The sequence below is a fragment of the Cynara cardunculus genome, unplaced genomic scaffold, assembly GCF_001531365.2.
Source record: "Cynara cardunculus var. scolymus isolate 2C unplaced genomic scaffold, CcrdV1 Un_Scaffold_609, whole genome shotgun sequence".
Taxonomy (NCBI): Eukaryota; Viridiplantae; Streptophyta; class Magnoliopsida; order Asterales; family Asteraceae; genus Cynara; species Cynara cardunculus.
In genome coordinates, this window is record NW_020200593.1 from 23,102 (window position 1) to 45,506 (window position 22,405).

The window sequence follows — 22,405 nt, forward strand, 5'->3', positions numbered from 1 at the left end:
ATGATGAGACCTTCAGGTCATTCCAGCATTCAGCGATCAAAGGAAGCTTGCTTAGCACGATTGTTGTTGTCTTGTCCTTATGCACACAAAGGACAAAACCCATACCCTTACAAAAGTTTTACTGTACGAAGCCGACTAGTCGACTCTTTGTCCACCAACTTTTGGTAAGGATGTCTGCTCTTGAATAGTGTTTTTGTACTATTCACTGTAGCAAAGGACAAACATTCCTCTTAAGGCTTGACACGTACTCTAAACCTACCATATTGCATTAAATGGACATTTAATGCACTGGGTATAAATAGAAGTGTTTCTTCTCCATGTAGAGTGACCGCATCTCTCTCTAACCTAATTTTTACTTCAAGCATCTTCTAGCTTAAGTAAATGATCTTTCTTTTATCAACTTCTTTTCTTGTCATTGCTAAAGCATTGTGTGTAACCAAAGATTGTTTAGATAGGTTTTTATTACCTTATCTTTCGGCAAACAATCTTGTAAAATCTGTATTGATCTTCTCTATCAATATATATTTTAAATTTAAAAATATTGTGTTTGTATTCACCCTCCCCCTTTACAAACTGTTTCTCTTCTTGTAGACCCTTACGGGACCAACAAGGTCCCCACCCCATTCCCATGCTTATTCTGGGTGGGATATATTGGGTCCGTTTGATTTGGTTTATGTCAAAGTAAGAGGTGAAATGCAAAAAAAAAATTCAAAGAAAGATTACTTGAATTCTATTGAACATAGAACCTATTCCCCCATATATTATTCTGCATAGGGAAGTGGATTTTACTTGAGATCAATGAAATTTGAAGTTAACAAACATTGGATAAGACAACTAGAAAAAAAGATATATCCCTAAATAATCCAATGTTGGTCCAATGTCTGAGTCAAGTCACAAGTGAGAGATGATGAGACAACCCTTCATAGTTTATTATTTTGGTAAATCTATGGAATAATTTTCTATAGAGGTTCCAAAGATTCTTTCAAGTTAGTGGAATAATTCTTCACCAAATCAACTTGTAGTTTAATATGGAAGCAACATATACTTCTCCTTATTCATCACTTTATGAGATTGAGAGGCACATTTAAGTAATATCAACTCATAATTGGTATAAAGATAGTTTCAATAGTAATAGCTAAGAATGGAAGGCAAATATGTGTTGTCTAAACATTGAATGTCTTTTCCTAACATTTATTTTCATTTTGAAGTGTTCCATTTGGTAAATTAAGGTATTCATGAATGGTACAATGAGGAAAAAAACTATTTTTATCATCATGAAACAGAGACAATCTAGAATGGTTGGTGGTATAATCTTGCATTGCTTCCTAATATCAACTATGGTGCCTCAAAACTAGTTAACATCTTTATAAATTTATATTCAAATCAAGCTGCTCTTGGTTGCTCTAACTTGGATATAGACTGCTTGCTGACTATTTTGAACCCAAGCTTTTATCTTTAACCTTGGCGCTTTATGGCTTACACAAACAAATAGGAGTTTTATATGTGTCATAGTCGCACAAGATTTAGCCACTTGGACTTCATTTTACTTTTTGGGAGCGGCATTGGTTTCATTAAATAAGTTTGGAAATTTTTCACATTATAAATGTGTTACTTCTCTCCTATTCATTTGACGGATTGGGTCGATCGAAAAACATAGAGCCCTAGAGTCTTCTCCTCATCGTCGCATTACTCAGTGCTTGGCTTATTGATCAACCATTCAGGTATGTCTTATTCTCAGTTTGTATTTTTCAGTTGTTACAAGCATTAATTTTTCATCGATTTAATGGGAGAGGCAAAACGCATACCTCGTTAGCTCCCAAAATCATTTGGCAACAATGGAAATGTGTTAAACATGTGATATCTAATTTAAGCGATTCCATAGGATATACTTGCAATTTGACCTAATCTCCTTCAATTTGACACCCTGCATATACTATCGCTCCCTCTTTCCCCTTGCTCAAAGTGAAAAGAATCATGAATTGCACATAGTTATGGATTGGTCAAGTATCATTAGCATTTGCATTCCTTTTTGATGGCTTGCAGCTTTTTTCTGAACTATAAAAATCAAATATCATTTAATCAATTACCTTTTTCTGCTTACAGTTGGGGTAATTTCACTAATCTATGTGCTTGATTGAAATTCTAGTTCTATTAATTTTTTGTTCTTAGGTAAGATCAGTCAAACCTTAAAGAGCAACATAAGGGGAACTTTTTCTTTTCTTGAGCGAAAAGTGGAAAAGGAAAAAGGCTATTACAATCTTTTCAAAAAGATTTAAGTATACTTGGGTAGTACTTGAGGTTAGATTTTCAATTATCTAAACACATTAGTTACATCTTTTTTGGCAATGCTAAGATGTGCCCTTTAAATTTGTGAAATTTGGCTTGATTTTGAATGTTAACATTTCAGAGCACTTGCTAATTATTTGGAAACATTTAGTGAATTGTAGATTTAGAAGAAAATAAATCTATCATGTACAATGTATAAACAGTTCTAGTATTGTGTGTTGTAAGCAAAAAAGGACCATTTGTCTACCAATATCTTCCATACAAACCTTTGTTTAATTTTGGGTTTGTGTAGTTGTTTCTTTAGTCACCATCTATTGTTAGTATCCTTGCATTGGTAAACATTCTATTTTTACTAACAGATTTAAAGAAAAACAAGGAAGCAGAATCTTTAGAATTGCAGGAGTCAGAAATGCCTAGATCTACTAATCTTCAAAACCAGTCACCAGATCAGATGGTATCTATATATTGCCTATCTACATACTGGATCGGTGGATCCTATAGTACTTTCAATGTTTTATGCTTGTTTATTTGATTTAATCATCCATCATGGTGTCTTGTTTCAGATCGAAGTTCCAACAGAATTAGAAGGTGAAAATTCTGACATTATATGGTCTGGTGGTGCTTCAAGTTGCTGTAAGAAGCTGAAACATTATCCAGCTTTTTGCAGGAGTGGAACCACAATACCTGTAAGCATTGCCTTTGTTCCTCTTTTTTCTTGTTTTTCTTATGTTAATCCTTTAGTCATATATTAAGTCATGTCGGAGTTCCACATCGGCTAGATTAGGATCATTTCTCCTCAAGGGCTCTTTTGCACAGTAATCTGATGGGGTTCCACATATCTCACAAATCCTTTTTGTTGTTCAGGTTTATTCTTTTGTCTTCATTCTGGCTGGAGAAGACAGCCATAACATTGGTTACTTGGAAGACCTATACGAGGATTACAGGAACCAAAAAATGGTTAAAGTGCGATGGTTTCATCGCACTGATGAAGTCAGTGGTCTAATTTCTGAGCCTCGTCCTCATGAGATTATCATCACACCTCATTTTCAGGTTGTGAGTGCAGAGTGTGTTGATGGGCTTGCCACCGTTTTGACTCCTAAGCATTACGAGCATTGCTTGGCTGTTCTTTCAGAAGATTTCTCAGATGGGATATACATGTGCTCTAGGCAGATCAAAAAAAACAAGATCACACCATTTCCTTTGTCTAAATTGCGTGGTTACTCAAGCCAAACAATCTTCTCTGTTTTAGACCTCTCAATTGGCCCTAACAAGCTCAAGCCACAAATAACATCTAGAGAAGAAAAAAAGGAGGTTGTTGCTTGCCAAGGTGCAAAGGAGATTCAAAGTTTCAGAGGGCCTTTAAAAATTACAAATTTGATTTCTGATAATCAGGTAGAACAACCAACAGACCCAAAAATGAAAATTAAATTATCAAGTAAAGGACTTGATGGACAAAGTTCCAGAGGGGTTTTAAAAATTACAAATTCGGTTTCTGATAATCAGGTAGAAAAAACCCAACCAACTGACCCAAAAATGAAAATTAAGTTATCAAGTGGAGGACTTGATGGACAAAGTCCCATAGGAGTTTTAAAAATTTATAATTCGATTTCTGATAATAAGGTAGAAAAAACCCAACCAACTGACCCAAAATCAAAAATTAAGTTGTCAAGTAAAGGACTTGATGGAACATCTGAGCCTCATCATGAGATTCCTTCTTTTAGTGTTGGTGAAGAGATTGAAGTGCTTAGTAATGATAGTGGGATTCGAGGTTGTTGGTTTAGATGTAAAATCTTGCAGGTATCAGAGAAGGTTTTGAAAGTTCTATACATGGATGTGGAGGATGTAGAGGGTTCTGGGAATCTAGAGGTATGCAACTGTTTATGGTCTTTATCTTTTCAACTATGAGTGTAGTAACTGTTTTTTCTAAATCTTTTTTCATCTGTAGGAATGGGTTCTTGCGTATAGACTTGCGGTTCCTGATAAGTTGGGCATGAGATGCTTAGGACGCCATACTATTCGTCCATTTCCTGCAAAAAATTCTTCAAATGGTTCTTTTAGCATTGGAGCACCAGTAGATGCATGGTGGTGTGATGGCTGGTGGGAAGGTGTTGTAGTTGCAACCAACATCCGTGGAAAAAACCCTTTTCATGTTTACTTTCCTGGTATCCCCCCAAGTTACTACTTCCCATTTTCATTTAATTATCTGCTTATTCTAGAGTTTTTTTTAATGAAGTTGGCACAAAACTTGAATAATAATTTGGTATTCCGCCTGACTCAGGTGAAAACAAATTCCAGAACTTTGAAAATGAGAAGCTAAGAACTTCAAAAGATTGGGTTGATAACATATGGGTAGAACTAAACCCAAAGCCTGATGTACTGAATTTTATATCATCAAATGTGAAGTCTAATATGAAGCTCCAAAGATGCATAACTTTGGGTGGATCATCTGGATCTGGAAATGGTTTGTCTTCAGTGGATCATAAAGTTGTTGCATCTATTGAAACTGAAGCAGCTGAAAAGAAGGGAAAAGAACTACCAGCTCTGAAAAAGTTGAAGGGTGTTGTCTTAAAGAAGAAGAAGGCATATGTTTAAAACCAATAGAAAATAATAAGCAAAAAGTGAAGACTCCGATGGAGAAAACTTTGACTTGAAAGATATGAAAATGGGCAATAAATATTAGTTGGTTTGATTCAGTAATGTGCAGAGTTTCATATGTAGGATAAAACTTCTTTTATAGATGATCTTGACATACTTGCTAGATTGTTTTAACTGTTTTTTGTGTTGTCTTTTTAGGATTTAAACTTCCATTTTTGTTCTATTTTTTGCCATTCCAGCATTGCATTTGCATCAAATTATGTTGTGTCAACTCGAGGATGTTGGTTTCTATTAGTAGTTGGGGATTTCACCCCATAATTCACCCATCTCTTTTTAGTTCATGTTGCATGATAACTACTTGTTAAAGCTAGCTTTGTGAGTTCATTTAATTTGGTCCTAAGATACTAGTTTACACATTCATAGATGATTTTAGAGGTAGATATGATTTGTGATGGAAAATGTGTTTCTCATCTAGAAATAGAGGTGTAGGTGTTTGTCTTCTTGCTCAAAGTTATGTTAATTGTTGAATGAGGTTTCTTGTTTGTCTGGGTACATAGAGCGTCTCTTCCCAGTTTTGTTTTTTTGGTTTAGTTAACATTTATTCTCTTTTATATCTAGTAGCTGACTCATAATCTAAGATTGAGAGATGTTGATCTATCGTTGCCTCATTGTGATTGACATGGATGCTACAAAACCAGTACGTTTACAATCGTATCAAACAATCTAGTTAGACTAGTTTTGCAAGGGCATAAGCAATTCCGTAGTGACGAAATTGAAGACTTGGGACGAAAATTGCTATAAACAACAAATCATAGGGACTAAAATCGTAGTTTACTCCTTAAAAATAAAAAAATAAAAAATAAAAAATAAAAAATAAAAAATAAAAAATAAAAAATAAAAAATAAAAAATATATTCTATTCATTAATGAATTCAAAACCCCGCGCCCCTTTCGTTTGAATCATTTCGAATTCGGACAGCCCGCCCACCTCCCCAATCCAATCAAACTCCATCTCTGCGTTCAAGAACCCTAGAAATGGCTACATGCTGATGCTGATCGTTAGTTAATCTTCAAGCCTAAAAATGTCTTCTTTTAGGTCATCTTCTCGTTACAATCGATCCTCCACTCAATCCGATCCTTCCTCCTCCACCGACCTGAACAAAACCCACCTCAATCAAACCAAAAATCCGGATGTCTCTTATGCCCTTGCTAAATCCAAATCCACTAAGAACGACCAGAATTTGACTGCTATGGTTAAGAAGTTCATGGAGAAGAGGTCTTCCTCCTCCATAAAGCCCAAAGCAAGGGACTTTGTGGTGGCCGCGGATCTTACTACCTTCATTGCTGATGATTTGAAGAAGAAGGGCACAATGAGTTCCAGGAGAGGTGGAACGACAGCTTTGGGAGGATTGCATAAGAAGTTATTTGGTAACAAAGGTAAAGGGGACGAGAGTGAGGGGAAGAAGAAGGCCTTGACTGAAGCCAAGCCGAATGCTAGGACTTTGGCGATGGTGTTGAGAAGTGAGAGGGAGCTTTTGAGTCAGAACAAGGATCAAGAGGTGGAGATAACAGAGCTGAAATTGATGCTCGAGGAGAAAAACAGAGAGGTACTTGTGCACACACTTTGTAGTTGAATCTTTGATGGTCTTTCTATGACTATTTTGTTGTCTACCATCACTTTAATCTGTTTACTGGGAAAATCATGTAGATCATTGATTTGATAATTTGTGTTTTTAAAGCTCAAAAATGAATGCCACATTATAGACATTTTTCAGCTAAAATCTTAGACCTAGGAGACCCAACTTGCTTAAGAAGATAAACCTTGTAACTTGCACAAACAATCACAGACACAAGCAACTGTTTTTTTAAACCGAGTTCTTTATGGTATTCGTGTACTCGGATTTTGATCTTGGAGGGTAATATATACTCAATTTGATGGTTAGTTTGTTGGCTATTGAGCTTGATTTCACTTGAAAATTTCTGAGGCAATCTAAATTATGGATGTTGTAGCGGATAATTTGAGAAGATAGCAATCATGTATAGAAATAGAGACGAATATGCGCAAACAAACAGAGTTGGTGCTTGTCAAGGAAAAGGTGTAAAATAAAGGAGTTTGCGAAGGGCAATAGACCAGAAAAGATACTAGAGTGTACAAAAAGTAGAACAGTACATACAGGAGGTATAATGCACTAGAATCCACATATAAAGAGACCTTCTAGGGACACTCTTATTTATACGTCAAAGAGCCTCTCGACTACCTAACCTAGAAGCTACCCTATTAACCGAGTCTACCCAACATCCGCTACCCTAATGCATCTTCTCCAAATACTCCTCAGAGGTTATGTAATTGGAAACATATAATGTTTTCATGTCTAGTCTCAGCTACTCATCCCATGTCTTCCACGATTTGCCGCTCATACTCACTCCCGTAACCTAAATGTTTTATACCCTTCTCACTTTTGCAATCATCCAATCCCTTGTGCACATGGCCAAACCACTACAATCTTCCCTCCCACACTTTATCCGCTATAGGCACAACTCCTAGCTCCCCCAAAAGATCTTGGCCGGTATCCTGTCCAACATGTGATGTGTTATATATTTATTCTGCAAGCGTACGGATGTTGTAGCGTAGGGGTTGCAAAGCAATGATCTAAGTAGTAATTCTGCTCATGAACTAGCTATGTGAAAGACAATTCAAGAGAGTGATTAACAACTACAATTTAAGCTACAGACAATAAAATAAGAAAGCGGATAAAAGTAACTAGAAACATTAGAATCGTTGACTAAGCGACCAATAATCAAAATCATACTTCCATTCATAAATTGATTTGTTAAATAAAAGATTATCGAACAACCAGTTTCCGATAATAACCAAACTTTCATTGACGATGGACGGTAAGATCGACACCTGATAGTCGAAGGTTTAAACCCAATTTCGCCAAATCCTCAAATAAATACATGCAACAGCACCACACAACCTTATACTAAACTAAATTAAAAGCAACTTTTAACAACTCATTATATAAACAAAATAACAAAATAAAATCTTTCTATTAGACTAAATACACATTAACTTAAATATAAACACACAACACTACATGGACGTGAACTAATCACACATATAAATCCAACCACCACCACCCCAACATATCCATTCCTATGCCCGACATCATCCAAAATCATAAATCTCATTTTCATAACCTATCATCATGAAATCTTGATCTAACATGAAAATAAGACAAGCATCTATAAACTAACAAGATGATAAGAAGATGGTGATTTAACCAACTAGACAAAATAAATAAAGGAAAGAGATTGGTAGTCAAGTGATGAACCAAAGCTTCAACTCCCAACTTTATATCATTTTACAACCTAAAATGTATTAATATTACAACTAAAATGAAGATCAAATGTTTGAATCGTGAGAGTAGGAGAAAAACTAACTAAAAGCTTCAAGAGAGAAACAAAAGACTAAAATTATGAGAAAGTGATTTGAGTGCTTTTCTAGCAAAAGCCAAGCATGGGGATATAACCTCCATCTTCTCTACTGAAGTCTTGTGAAAGCTCTCCACTGAAACGTTTTATACCCTTCTCACCTTTGCAATCATCGGTCTCTTTCGCATGTGGCCAAACGACTACAGTTTTCTCTCCCTCACTTCATCTGTTATACTTATAGGCACAACTCCTACCTCCCCCAAGTGTCTATACACCGTGTGTAGATCCTTACTATGCTATCTAAATTTCTCTATGAGGCGTCTGAGTAGGTGGAAAGCCTCGATCTTTGACCTCTCTTGCTTTAATCCATACAAAGACTTATTTAATTTGAATAGGAGTTGATTCATTCTTTAAATAGCCTTGAGGTGGCACCATATACGCATATTCTTATATGTCTTCATTTATGAAAGCATTGCTTACATCTAATAGGTGGATGTGCCATTGTTTGAATGCAGCTAAATGACTAATAATTTTTTTTATCTTTGCTACTGACGTTAAATCTGTCTTGAAAATAAATCCCTTGAGATTGGCTATACCCTTTTGCAACTAATATAGCCTTAAATAGTTTCACCTCACCAGGATTGTTGTGTAGTGGTTGAGGCCTTGGGGGATGTGGTGAAATATCTCATCTACCTTGGGTTCGGGCGTACACAACAATTGTGGTCATTGAGTTTATCAGGACTCATTTCTCGCGTTCACAATTTACTGGGATTAGTCCAGGCATAGCCTGGGACACCCTTAAAAAATAGTCTCATCTCTCCTGCAGATTTGTATTTTATTTTGTAAATCTGCGAGGGTCCAAGTATTTCAAACTAGCAATGTATAAATCTTTTTCCATAATTACCGTCCTTGGATCTTTCAAAGCTCTTTATTCGACTGTGGTTCTGGAATTTGATCTAATGTAGCAAAAACACACGAGTGATTATTGAACTGAAAATAATTTAATTACCTGTATAGTTTTATACTTAGCCTGAGTAACTGAGTGAATAAAAGGTTTATATCCAACAACAGTCTTCGTATTTGGATGATAATATATACTGTTTGTTTGATTTTCTGATTTGTACATGTTCTATTCCATTAAGAGAGATAAGTTCACTATCATCATTGATATTTGAGGAGTTATCTTTCTCGTTATGGTGCTCATGTGGTGTCTGAGATGATTAAGCATTTGACTTGTTAATGGGTGAAATGATCTTACTGTTACTGATATTGAGTTGCCGAACTTGGAGATATTCAAGGCTCAAATGGGGCAAGATCTGTTTATGTAGTTCTAATCTTATTGAAAGGGAACTCTTCTGAAGTAAAATGTTATTATTCTCAAATCTCAATATCAAAACCCACATAGCCTTTTTAATAATGAGGATATCCTAATAACACTCTTTAATGTCTTTAGGTTTGAGTTATCACAAGTACTAAATGGCACAATCCTATAGTCTTCAAATGAGTATAAGAACTAAGAAGGCTTTTACTTGAACACGACTTCATGAGGTGTTTTCCATTAAACTTCCGCAGATGTGTAATGATGGCATAGCTGATGTATTTCATGCTGGATTTGAAAGATTCTGTGACCATCTATTACCATACATCTTTCATTGAATTCCTTTCAAACTATGGAAGCCATAGAATTGAACATTGTTGCCAATATCTGGATTTATAGTGTGATAGGTACTAAATTAATAAGAATAGGAATAGGATAGCATTTTATTGATAGTGGCCTGATTCGAGAGGGGCAAGGTCTCCGTTTGCAAGAAAGATAAATATGAGCAACTTCGATGATGACAATGATAAGCAAACCTGTTATTTATACTATCCTATTCTTAGAATTAAGTATGGTAACTGCTAAACTCAAGTGTGGTATAGGAATGGTGATTTGCTCTGACCCGGTGGGGAACCCGGTTCACCCAACTCGAACGGGGATGGGGATTTCCCGCTAAAACGGGGCCGGGGGATGTTACTTATCAATTGATTTGAGTAAATTCAGCCAGTTGACCATCAATTGTTTTGGCCTAGTGGATTCAGCCAATTCCCAAAAATAGAATTCTTTCTTTTCCTCGAGTACACCTTTAGTGGGTTTTTATCATAGTGTCAAAAATACAATGAATCGCTATAACATTGGCTCTTGGAAGGTTTAGTAAACGTATCTTCATGATAGCCATTTTGTTTTTCGGCTGATGAGGCTATCCTTTTAGATCTGTTCCAAGAAGAGAATTATTCTTTGCCTATCAATTTTTGAGAAATCAAGATCATCCTAGGATATGATTGATGCTGTGCAGAAACAAGGGATTAGATTGCATTCAGTAGCAGGTCAATAGATGTCTTTCTAACTTTTTAATTTGTTTTGATTGATAAGCTTTGGTACCATAAACACTCACGAGAGATAAATAAATGATTGTAAGATGAATTGAGGATCAAGAACGTATACATTTGAATAAGGAAATGTTAAATGCTCTGTTCAAATAAACAGCATATAATAATATTATCTAATTAACTGAATTAACAGACTTTTAAATACATAGAATTTACATAAAGGGTCCCTACAAAACTGTACTAAACATTAGTAGTCCCCTTTTAGTAGGGGTGGCAAAAAATGCCCAACCCACTAATCCAACCCTAACCAAACCCAAAATTAGCAGGCTGAGTTGAGATTTTCAACTTATTTAAATAAATGGGTCAACCCGCCTAACTCATTTAAATAAATGGGTTGGGTTGGGTTGGATTGGGTTGGGTTGAAGTTTTTGACCTGTTTCCAACCCATTTGAAATATTATAAAATTTTATTTTATTTTTAATATTATATCTAGTATTCTGATTTTTAATTTTGTTTTATTCTTAATTAAAAATTCTACTGTCGTAAGATGAAAGTGTTCAAATTCCAATCGCCTCCATTACTCTTAATCATCATGAAACCCTAAGAAAACCCTTTAGTCCATTACTCCATTATCGCCTCCAAACTCCAATCCAACTCTTCAAGTCTGTTGTCCACCTCTCGCCCTCTCGATGTCGGCTTTTTCTTTGTGCAGCGTTTTTCTTCCTCTCGCCTCTCTCTCCGTCCAACATTTGTCTAATTGTCTTCCGCTCGGTTTTCTCTGTCCAGGCGTCCGAGAGTGAACTTGGGTCGGTGAAAGTGGAAGTCGAGTTACTTAGAATTTAAAATTTTCTAATTCATTTTGAACAATTAATATATTTGTTGTGGTTGTATTTTATTCAAACTTTGAACAATTTGTTTGTATTTATGGTTGTGTTGCGTTTTATTCAAAAAAATTAAATAGTCTAGTTTTTTTATTTATTTAAAATTTTAGAATTAAATGGGTCAACCCAGGTTCAACCAATTTATTTAACAAGTTACGTTAAAAAACTGGTAAACAGGTCAACTTGCTGTCAACCCATTTAGGTTATAGGTTGGGTTGGGTTGGGTTGAGATTTTCAACCTGTTTAAAAAATGGGTTGAACCCGAACCCAACCTAACCCAACCTGACTCATTGCCACCCCTACCTTTTAGTCCTTCAAGAGTTGGACTTGAACAAATAAGACAACACATTTGATCTATAATGAACTTCATAGATATTCTTTTGTGTTGTGGTAAATATTTTCTAGGGAAGGGGCATCCAGAAATAAGTGACTTCTTTCTTCATGGCTCTGTTTTTTTTTCTCTAGAAAGTTCTCTTATTCACTTTTACTGATCTGAGTGTTGCTAATGTAATATATATTTATTAAACTTAAACAGTGCTACATGAAACTCACTACTGTTATTGTCTGATGTGCTGCAGGTAGACAAGCTTAAAGATCTTTGTTTGAAACAAAGGGAAGAGATCAAGTCTTTGAAGAGTGCCATTCTGTTCCCAGATGTGATGAATACACAGCTCCAAGGACTTCTAGAGAAGCAGGATTCTGAACTAAAACAGGCAAAACAAGTTATCCCTACCCTCCAGCAGCAGGTTACTTCTCTGACTGGCCAACTTCAGTGCCTTGCTGAGGATCTAGCAGAGGTAGCTAATGATATTCTGCATTTCAATGCCATATTTGTTCAAATTTATATTTGGCTTTGATCGTGTAGAATGCCGACAATCATTTTGCTCAAAAATTACCAAATATTTAGTGTTGGAGGAGTTTAGCCTTTTGCATGTCTAACTAGTTTTAAACATGTTGGTGATAGGTGAAAGCCGACAAATATTCAGTCTCTGGATGTTATGATGGTCTTATAAGCTCTCCAAGAACACCTACATATGAGCAAGAAGAAGCAACCAATTCTCTGGTAAGCATGTAAATCAACATCTAGAAAATGGAAATGATGACTGATGTTCCAATGCTCCATAACCATAACTAAAATGAATTTTACCATCCTTGTATTATGATTCAGGAGTTCAGCTCTGGGGACCGAACAACCCCTGGCAGTCCAGATGACATGTTCTTAAATGATCTAAACCCTTGTTTAACACCTTATGCCAAGTCCAAGTCTAAGGTAAGCTTAAACAAGATTCTTGGATCAAGTTTTCATCTTTCTTCTCTGCTTCTCTTTAACATTCAAGAATGGACAATGCAGGAATTTGAAGCCATTGAATATCATGAGAACTCATCGTACAATGATACAAGGTTTCATGATATTGGCTTTGGTAGAAAATTGTCAAAAAGTTCGACTAATCACCATCATGTCAATTCAGGGAAGATTCTTGGTCGAGCAGGTTGCAGATCAGATGAAAACAAGTACACATATGGTAAGTATATGCACTATTAAAGTTATTCTTAGAGTAGTTTGATGTGGAGCTCTCTTGTTCATCCGGTTTGTAGGATGTGAAATTTATGCCCTTCATCTTTGTATCTTGAAAACACTATTTTACTGCGATTCCTAGTTATCAACTCTTGTTCAATAATAATACTATAAAATAAGCTTTTTTATGTTTTTGGTAACTTCATTATCATGTAGTAGCGTTTTTATCATCATGAATCAATCTGTTGTTTAATAGGTTCAATCATTCAAACCAGTAACTTCAATCTTACAAGCTTTTTTATCATACGTTCTAAAGGCTAAAAAGGCAACCCAAGCTTACACAACCATGGTCATGGCTCATGACCATCGCCTAAAAGCCATCAGAAAAGGCTTAATTAGTTTCACCATCCGGCACTGGTCTTGCTTCCTTTATTTCCACCATACAACCGAAAGAGGCTAAATGCTGATATGCCAGAGACTATCACCATACTTGCACAAACAAAGACTGAACTTGCTATCCCTTCTCCAACTTGGTTGCAGAATTTTCCATACATATCACATATCTTCATCCATTGAAGCTCTGGTTCTCCAAATTTGGCAAATACTGCTGATTGTGCTGCAGCACCTATTGCAGCCACTGTCATGTAAGTCATAAGCTGCAAAATTGCCAAAATATATTATATATTACAAGTTAGGGAGCTTTGATGCTTTATATGATACCACTTTTCTCTAGTGATGCAATAATCTATTATCTTCAATGATCCATAGACTTGAGAGAGCAGGGAAATTTGAAGTAAAAAAAACAAAACCGTCCAATGAAAATGATAATATATCCGGATGGAATTGGGTGGGGTATTATAACGAGTGATTTTAGGGGAGTATTGGTGAAGAAATTTATGTATAAAATGAATTGTTGGCACAGAAGACTAGAATCAGCAAGTTGACATGTGGACTACGGGTACCAAAGTAACACCAGAGAAATAAATTGTGCAATAAATCACAAAGGATGCATATCAGAGTTGGGTGTTTGCCATAACTCTGTTAGTCCTCAGCTTTCACATGGAAGAAGATAAAATTTCAAATTCCATAATAGGCTGTAAAGTTAAAAAAACCAATAGTAAACTAAATGCCAAGGCTGTAGATTTTAATTGGAAATGGGTGATAGACTTGGCCTTGAGGTAAATACCCAGTGTCCACAAGTGCATATGTAGGTAAATCTCCGGGCGTCCACACGTAGGTAAATCTCCGGGTACCCACAAGTGCATATATAGACAACGGGATTTGAACCCGGATTGATTTCAGGCTATGGATTAATTTATGTTGGTGGTAAAAAACATAAATGAATTCTGATTTTCAAATACTGGGAGAGCAGTACCATCCATCCATTAATTTAAACTACAAACATCTTGCAAGTGAATTAGAAGGATGACATTAATTGGTGGTTTCCTTGTTGGTCTTGAAAGCATGTCTCTTTCTTTCTACAGGAAAGGGTGTGTTAATTTACAAGTCTCAAATATTCCCCATAAATAAATGCCCGATTCTGAATAAAGGCTAACATGATTCGTAGGCCCAAAATTATGATAATTTTCACTAATTCACCCATCCAACATTCTCATGCACCATAACTCACAAAGTACACAATGGAATCACTGATTCAATTGAACACAGAAAAGAGTGAATATATATACCTGATCACCAGAGAAAATAAGCCATGCCAAGGGCTTGTTGAAGAGAACGCTTCCTCTAACCATACCCACCACACACCTCAATATCTGTACCAATGAGTAGGCTGCAGCTATTCCATTGGCTATCACCAAAAACCTGCATTTCATCATCAACAAACAGTACCCAATTCAATAATACATTTCTCAACATATATATATATATATATATATATATATATATACACACACACATACATATGCAACTTTGAACAAGAAAGCCCCCCTAATCCATAAAGGAAGATCATGCAAGAAAACATTATTAAAGAACAGATGAGAGAGAGAGAGAGAGAGAGAAGAGGGTTACACAAGGGATTTCATGTCGGTGAATTTGGCTTTTTTCTGGATGGTAAAGATTTCTTTAACCTGAGTATCAGTAGCCACAAGAACAGCAGCAAGAAGGGCCAAACCACAAATGACAGTCCTCAATATCAACTCAGCAAGTCTCACCCTCTGATCAACCACCTTCAAATCACTCCCATGATACACAGGGACATTCCCTGGGCTCACACCAACACCCAAATAACTCATATTTACACTCAACTAGCTAGATTCTATGTAACTATGTAAAGTTTAATTACCACACACACAACACACAGAGATAGAGAGAGAAGGAGAGGAGTTGCATCATTTAAATAGGCAACTCACCTACTACCATTTTCCAATATATAAAATACTAAAATATTATTTTATGTTACATAATTACAGATATATGGTACAGGTCATCCCCCTTTTTCATGATGACATACATGTGACATCATCCCTCCATGTGTTTGTTTGTATCATAATTCTCAATGTAGAAATTTTATTTTAATTAATATCAATAAACTAAGTTCCTTTAAAGAAAAAGATAAAAGTTAATTAGTTGTTTTAATTACTGATTAGTTTTTAAGATCCCCAGTTGTAATATTATATATATTACAAGTTAGGAATATGTATGTTGTTTTATATGATGGAAAATTGTGAGTGGATTACACAAAACTATTGTAAAAGAAGCAGGAAGAAGAATAGGATTAGGATGGATGAGTTATGAGTTCTGACAGCAAATGCATGGGCAAGGGCAATGGCAGTGGTGATGGAGTATTTAATATGGTATTTTCTAGGAGCTTCCTTTTCCCACTTCCCAAAGCAACACACTGAAACTTTTATTTTGGTTTTGGGATTTTCTCTTACATTTATTTTTTATATATGTTTGGATAAAGTCAAAACAAAACCAAATTACATGCTCTTAAAATATCAAATATATGCATTCTGATGATCAAAGTATGACAAATATGAGTTTTTTTTTTCCTTAACTAATATAAAAATATACTTCATCTTATCATTCTCCAAAAATATGCTTAGCTTTCAAAAAATATTAACATGCCATCGTTTTTAAGTTATAGTATAAAAATTTTTATAGATCGAAAAACTTAAATTTTATTAAATGAGCTTGGTCTTTTAAATAGGAGTAACAATCCTAATTACAAATCAAATAAGGAAACAATCCTAATCAAATAAAGAAAAAACTCTCAAAGAAGATAAAGGTTAAGAAACATAAAAATAGGAGAAATAAAAGGTAAGTAAGATAAAGGATAAGGAAAGGATAATAACAAAATCCTTTACTCCCCCTCAAGTTGGAGCATGTAAGTCTCGAATGCCCAACTTGTCAAGTAGCTTCCGTAATTGAYMTGCGYCCAATGCCTTAGTGAAGATGTCAGCCACTTGTACTTTCGTGTCAACAATGAGAGGTTTGATTTCTTGTGATTCAACACGCTCACGGACAAAGTAGCAGTCCATTTCAACGTGTTTGGTYCTTTCATGAAAAACAGGATTATTAGCAATATGCCGAGCCGYTTGATTGTCAYAGAAAAGAGGTGTAGCGCTAGTTTGAGGTGCCTGCAGAATTCCAAGTAACCAACGAACCCACAAAACTTCACTAACAGTTGTTGCCATAGCCCTATACTCGGCWTCAGCGGAAGATCTCGAGACAACTGTTTGTTTCTTTGTTTTCCAAGAGATGGGTGTTCCACCTAGGAGTAGCAAGTAACCTGAACGATATCGCCGTGTAAAAGCACATCCAAGCCAATCTGAGTCACAATAGGCTATAAGATCAAGACCTCCTTCCTTTGGTATAAAAACTCCTTGACCCGGAGTGGTCTTTAGGTAACGTAGGATTCTGACTGCGGCATCCATGTGGCATTGTCGAGGATCAGATACAAACTGACTAAGCATGTTGACTGAATAAGCAATGTCTGGTCTGGTAGCTTGGAGATAAAGCATTCTTCCAACAAGACGACGATATTGGCAAGCATCTACCCTGGGACTGTCGTGGTCTTGATGCAATTGTAAATTTTGTTCCATCGTAAACAAGCTCGGACGACATCCCATTAAACCACTGTCTTCAAGTATATCAAGTGTGTACTTGCGTTGACTAAGCACATTACCATCAGGTGTACGTGCCACTTCTATTCCCAAGAAATATTTCAACGGACCCAAATCCTTAATGCTGAACTTTTGATCGAGAAAGGACTTTACTTCTTGTATCTTTGAGGCACTGTTACCGACAATAATGACATCATCAACGTAAATTAAGGCAGCAACAAAAACATCATTATTGTTGAATATGAATAAAGAGGCATCAACATGGGTTTGTCGAAATCCCAATCCAGTAAGTGCCAAAGTGAACTTTTGGTACCAGTTGCGAGATGCCTGACGAAGGCCATAAAGAGATTTTTGCAATCTACAAACCCGTGTTTCTTCTTTTCTTGAAAAACCATCTGGAATTTTCATATAAATTTCTTCTTTGAGGTCACCATACAAGAAGGCATTATTCACATCGAGTTGATGTACAATCCAATCCTTCTTGGTTGCAGCAGCAAGGAGTGTTCTGACTGTTACCAATTTAGCAACAGGGGCAAAAGTGTCATGAAAATTGACCCCCTCCATTTGTGTGAATCCTTTTGCAACCAATCTCGCCTTATATCTTTCGATTTCACCATCTGGTTTGTATTTTATTTTATACACCCACTTGGAATCGATGGCTCGTTTACCCTCAGACAAGTTTTCAAGGGTCCAAGTACCATTGTTTTCGAGGGCTTTGATTTCATCTTTCATTGCCGTAACCCATTTTTCATCTTGCATAGCCTGCTTAAAATGTTTTGGCTCACTGTTGGAGCTAATTGCAGACAAGAAAGCCTTATGTTTATCAGAAAATTTGTCATAAGAAAGATAGTGGGTTAGGAAATGTACCGTCGAAGAAGCTTGATGGCTTTGTGGGTCGTGTGTGGTCTATCGAAGGTGGTAGCTTGACGAAGAAATCTTCAAAACATTTCGGTGGTGCTCTATTCCTTTTCTCTTTTTGAACATGTGTAGTTGTTTCTGTGTCTTGGGTCACGGGGTTGTTCACAGGGTCTTCGAGTACAACTTGAGCAACTATGGTCAACTCCTCATTAGTTTCTTCAATACTCTCCCTTGCTTCTTCAACTTCAATGCCATCATCGATATTTTTTGAGGTGTGAAAGGCGTCATCAGTGGTTGCATCTTTAATTTCCCAATCATTTTCCCTTATTTCTGCACAATCTTCTTTTACTTTGGTCAACATAAAAGGGAACTCGTTTTCTACAAATTTCACATCCCTTGAGACAATGATTTTGTGTGTATCAATGTCATATATACGATATACTTTCTATCCTTGAGGGTATCCGATGAAGATCCCAGGCCTCCCCCTCACTTCAAACTTATCTCCCTTCGTTTCTATGTTTCTAGCATATACCAAACAACCAAAAATCCTCATGTGGTCATATGCTGGTTTTTGCTTAAAAAGAACCTCAAAAGGAGTTTTAAAGTTTATAACTTTGGAAGGAAGCCTATTTATGATGTAAGTGGCTGTTAAGATGCAATCTCCCCAAAATTTGATGGGTAAGTTAGCCTCAAATCTTAAGGCTCTAGCTATCTCAAGAAGGTGTCTGTGTTTTCGTTCAGCGACACCATTTTGTTGCGGGGTGTAGGGCAAGAAGTCTCAAGAATGATACCTTTGGAAGCATAAAAATCACTTATGAAGCCCGAGGTGAATTCTCCTCCGTTGTCGCTCTGTATTCTTTTGACTTCTTTTCCAAATTGAGTCTTGATCATATTGCACAAGTTGATCAGATGATTGCTTGCTTCTGATTTTTGTTTAAGCAAAAACACCCAAACAGCTCTACTAAAATCATCAACCACAGTCAAAAAATAGCTTGCCCCTGTGAGCGAAGGAGTTCGATAATTTCCCCAGATATCACAATGAAGTAAATCAAAACATTCAATCGTTTTAATAGAACTTTTAGGAAAAGGAAGTCTGGTATGTTTTGCTTTTACACACGAATCGCAAACACTATTATTTGACCTAGGAACAAAATTTTCTAAAAACTCAAAATAATGTAACTTGGAGTCTGAAGTGTGACCAAGTCTTTTGTACCAAACTTCAATATCTGGTGCAGCCATCATTGCCATTTTCTTTTCTGCCACCGAATCCATTCGATAGAGACCACCCTTGCACTTACCCATGCCAATCAAGTTCTTCTCGAGTAAGCCCTGTATAAGACAAAAATCAGGGTAAAAAGTTACTGCACAGTTCAAATCTGTGGTTATTCAACTGACAGAGAGTAAGTTGCATTTAAAATCAGGGATGAATAACACATTCCCAATTCTAATTCCGTTTGGCAAATTGCAATTCTCTTTTCCTTTAACTGGAATGGAATCTCCGTTTGGTATGGTGACAGGTGTCTCATGATTGCAATCTACCCTTTTTTCAAGTAGATTCAGATCACAAGTCATGTGTTCCGTAGCACCTGTATCAACAATCCATGAATTGTTGCCTGCATCCTTACCAGCCATGTTGTCGACAGGTCCTACACCTTCTTTGTTAGTGTTCTTAAAGTGTTTGAGTAGCTCCTGATATTGTTCGTTCGTCATGATGGATACTTGTGTGGTTTCAGTGTTGGCAAACACATATTTGGGTCGACCTTTTTCTTTCTTTCCTTTTCCGGGCCACCAATCGGGATAGCCAATTCGTTTGAAGCAACCATCTTTATTATGTCCCGTTCTACCACAGAAGGTACAATTTTCAACTTCATCATTGCCGTTGCGTCTTGCCTCCTTCGTACCGCCTTTATTACGCTGTGTTGTTGAGTCATTGGTTCCTTCCCTTCTGTTCTGAGCAAAGCTTTGAAAGGCAGCAGCCTCATGTATGGGTCTTCTTGTGGCCGCTATAGCTCTTTGTTGTTCATCTTCTGCGACTAGATGATAAGCAGTGCCAAGCGTAGGAGTTGGTTTCGAGGCAAGAATCTGAGTCTTAATCGTTGCAAATTCATTATCAAGTCCCATCAAAAACTCGTAGAGCCTCTCCTTTTCTTTTGCTTCGTTAAGTCTTTTTCCAGCATCACATGTACACCTTCCGCATGTGCAATAAGGTGTTGGTGACACAGTTTGTATTTCGTCCCACATTCCTCGCATCTTGGTGTAATAGGCTGAAACAGATGCACCGTTCTGAGCCGTGGTGGTCAAGGTCTGTTTTAGTTCATATGCTCGAGGAGCATTTTCCTTGCCAAATCTTTCTTCAAGATCAGCCCATATCTCCGCAGCGGTGTTGGCGTGTTTGACGCTTGATCTGATATCCTTCTCCATGGCTGTAATCAACCATCCCTTTATCATAGCATCACATCTCATCCATAACATTTATTGTGCCGATTCCTCTTCTGGCCTTTTAATTGAACCATTAACGAAACCGATTTTGTTCTTTGCAAACAAAAAATTCTTCATCTCTTGAACCCAATCTCCATAGTTACTGTCAGAGAGAACATCGTTTACCTGCATCTGCCTTGGATAATCAGAGCAGTGAAGATAATATGGAGAATTGGGATCAATGGTGTTTCCATCGTTCTTCGGTGGCGGCGTCGCGTTATCTTCGGCCATGGCGTCGTTGATGTTTGAGATGGATTAATCAATCCTTGCTCTGATACCATAAAAACTTTTATGGATCGAAAAACTTAAATTTTATTAAATGAGCTTGGTCCTTTAAATAGGAGTAACAATCCTAATTACAAATCAAATAAGGAAACAATCCTAATCAAATAAAGAAAAAACTCTCAAAGAAGATAAAGGTCAAGAAACATAAAAATAGGAGAAATAAAAGATAAGTAAGATAAAGGATAATAACAAAATCCTTTACAGTATGCTTCGCCTATTAAGATGTCCTTGTTTACTAGGCAAAACAACGGGCTGGGATGTAACTTGTCCCAGTTTGTTTTTTACAAATCAAATCCCCTTCCTATCTTTTGTTGGGCATATCCCCTAGTCCACCCCCTATTCAACAAAAAATGATTCAAAATATTGTCAAAATTGTTTGAAAAATATAGTATAATTTATATTACAAAATAATTAATATACATAGATATGGATACGAGGCGGTTGGGTTGGGTTGGGTTGGGGAATACATGACCTGGCCTCAACTCCTGTTTTTGACATGTTGAGGATCCCCATGCTCGATACCCAAAATGGGGAATCTCAGGCCCCAAAACAAGGGCAGGTGAACTGAGTTCTCCAACAGGGCAGGGTAAGTCACCATTACCTAATGTTTACGCTATCTCGATACATAGTTACTACACCATCATAATAGATATAGATAGTAGATATGTTAGATCTGAGTTTGTGTCATAAACCAATAGAAACGAACTTGGATAGGTCTGCAACACTTTTTGTAAGTAATACTTCAACCATATTTATGTCTTGCAGTATCATGAAATTTACTCAAAGATAATCCAAATTCACATGTTTTCAAGCAAAAATGAGAGAAAAACAGACATATCTTTTTTTTTTTAATGTAAAAACAAAAATAAAAGCTTCTTTAAAGATAGATAGTTACTATAATACCAATGGTTATAAAAACTTGGTTAAAGCATATGGACGAAAAATGTATATACTCTAAAAAAATTAATGATGTTTCACGTCGTCTAGCTAACACACACATCTCTCTCTCTCTCTCTCTCTCTCTCTCTCTCTCTGTATGAGAGAGAGAAAAAAAAAGAGTGTGAGGTTTAGGAGAAAACCCTCTAAAAAATGACAAATTGAATACCATCTTAATAACCATTTATCTATACAATATGCAAATGTGAATATCAAACAAATTATTTGTATATATATATATATATATATATATCCTGTCCAATAGAAACAAACTGAAACATGAATTTTGATTGTTTAATTAATTTGTGAATTTATTAAAAATAAAAGAGTTGTAAATATTGTGGGTGAGATCTTGTACATCCAGTACAGAGACTCGTGATTTATGATGTTGGATGGATGTTTATTGTTGAGTAGGTATATATAAAAAGTTGAAACAAGTTATATATATATATATATATATATATATATATATATATATATATATATATTAGAAGCATATTCGCGTAATGCAGCGAGATACATCGTGTTTTTAATATTTCATTTTATTCTTTATCTCAGTCGATGTTATGATATGCCTTTATGTGATTTTGAGAAAGCGATGATGTTTTTATTTTTGAATAAAATATATGTTTGACGATATCATAAAAATTTGACAAAAATATATCGATATTAGTATCAAATTAA

At 36.1% G+C, this 22,405-nt stretch overlaps 2 protein-coding genes across 2 annotated transcripts; one reads left to right on the forward strand and one right to left on the reverse strand.

The window, feature by feature from the left end:
* The first annotated feature begins 5,938 nt into the window (after positions 1-5,938).
* Positions 5,939-13,318, forward strand: LOC112501830. The gene is made up of 5 exons (XM_025105566.1): positions 5,939-6,487; positions 12,142-12,360; positions 12,528-12,626; positions 12,732-12,833; positions 12,915-13,318. Exons 1-5 carry the CDS (start codon positions 5,963-5,965, stop codon positions 13,104-13,106), a joined length of 1,137 nt encoding a protein of 378 aa, XP_024961334.1. The 5' UTR covers positions 5,939-5,962; the 3' UTR covers positions 13,107-13,318.
* An 8-nt stretch (positions 13,319-13,326) lies between these two features.
* Positions 13,327-15,440, reverse strand: LOC112501831 (CASP-like protein 2B1). The gene is made up of 3 exons (XM_025105567.1): positions 15,108-15,440; positions 14,768-14,900; positions 13,327-13,735 (listed from the first exon to the last, which is right to left on the reverse strand). The coding sequence occupies exons 1-3, from the start codon at positions 15,329-15,331 to the stop codon at positions 13,481-13,483; spliced, it is 612 nt and encodes a 203-aa protein (XP_024961335.1). The 5' UTR covers positions 15,332-15,440; the 3' UTR covers positions 13,327-13,480.
* Positions 15,441-22,405: the final 6,965 nt, after the last annotated feature.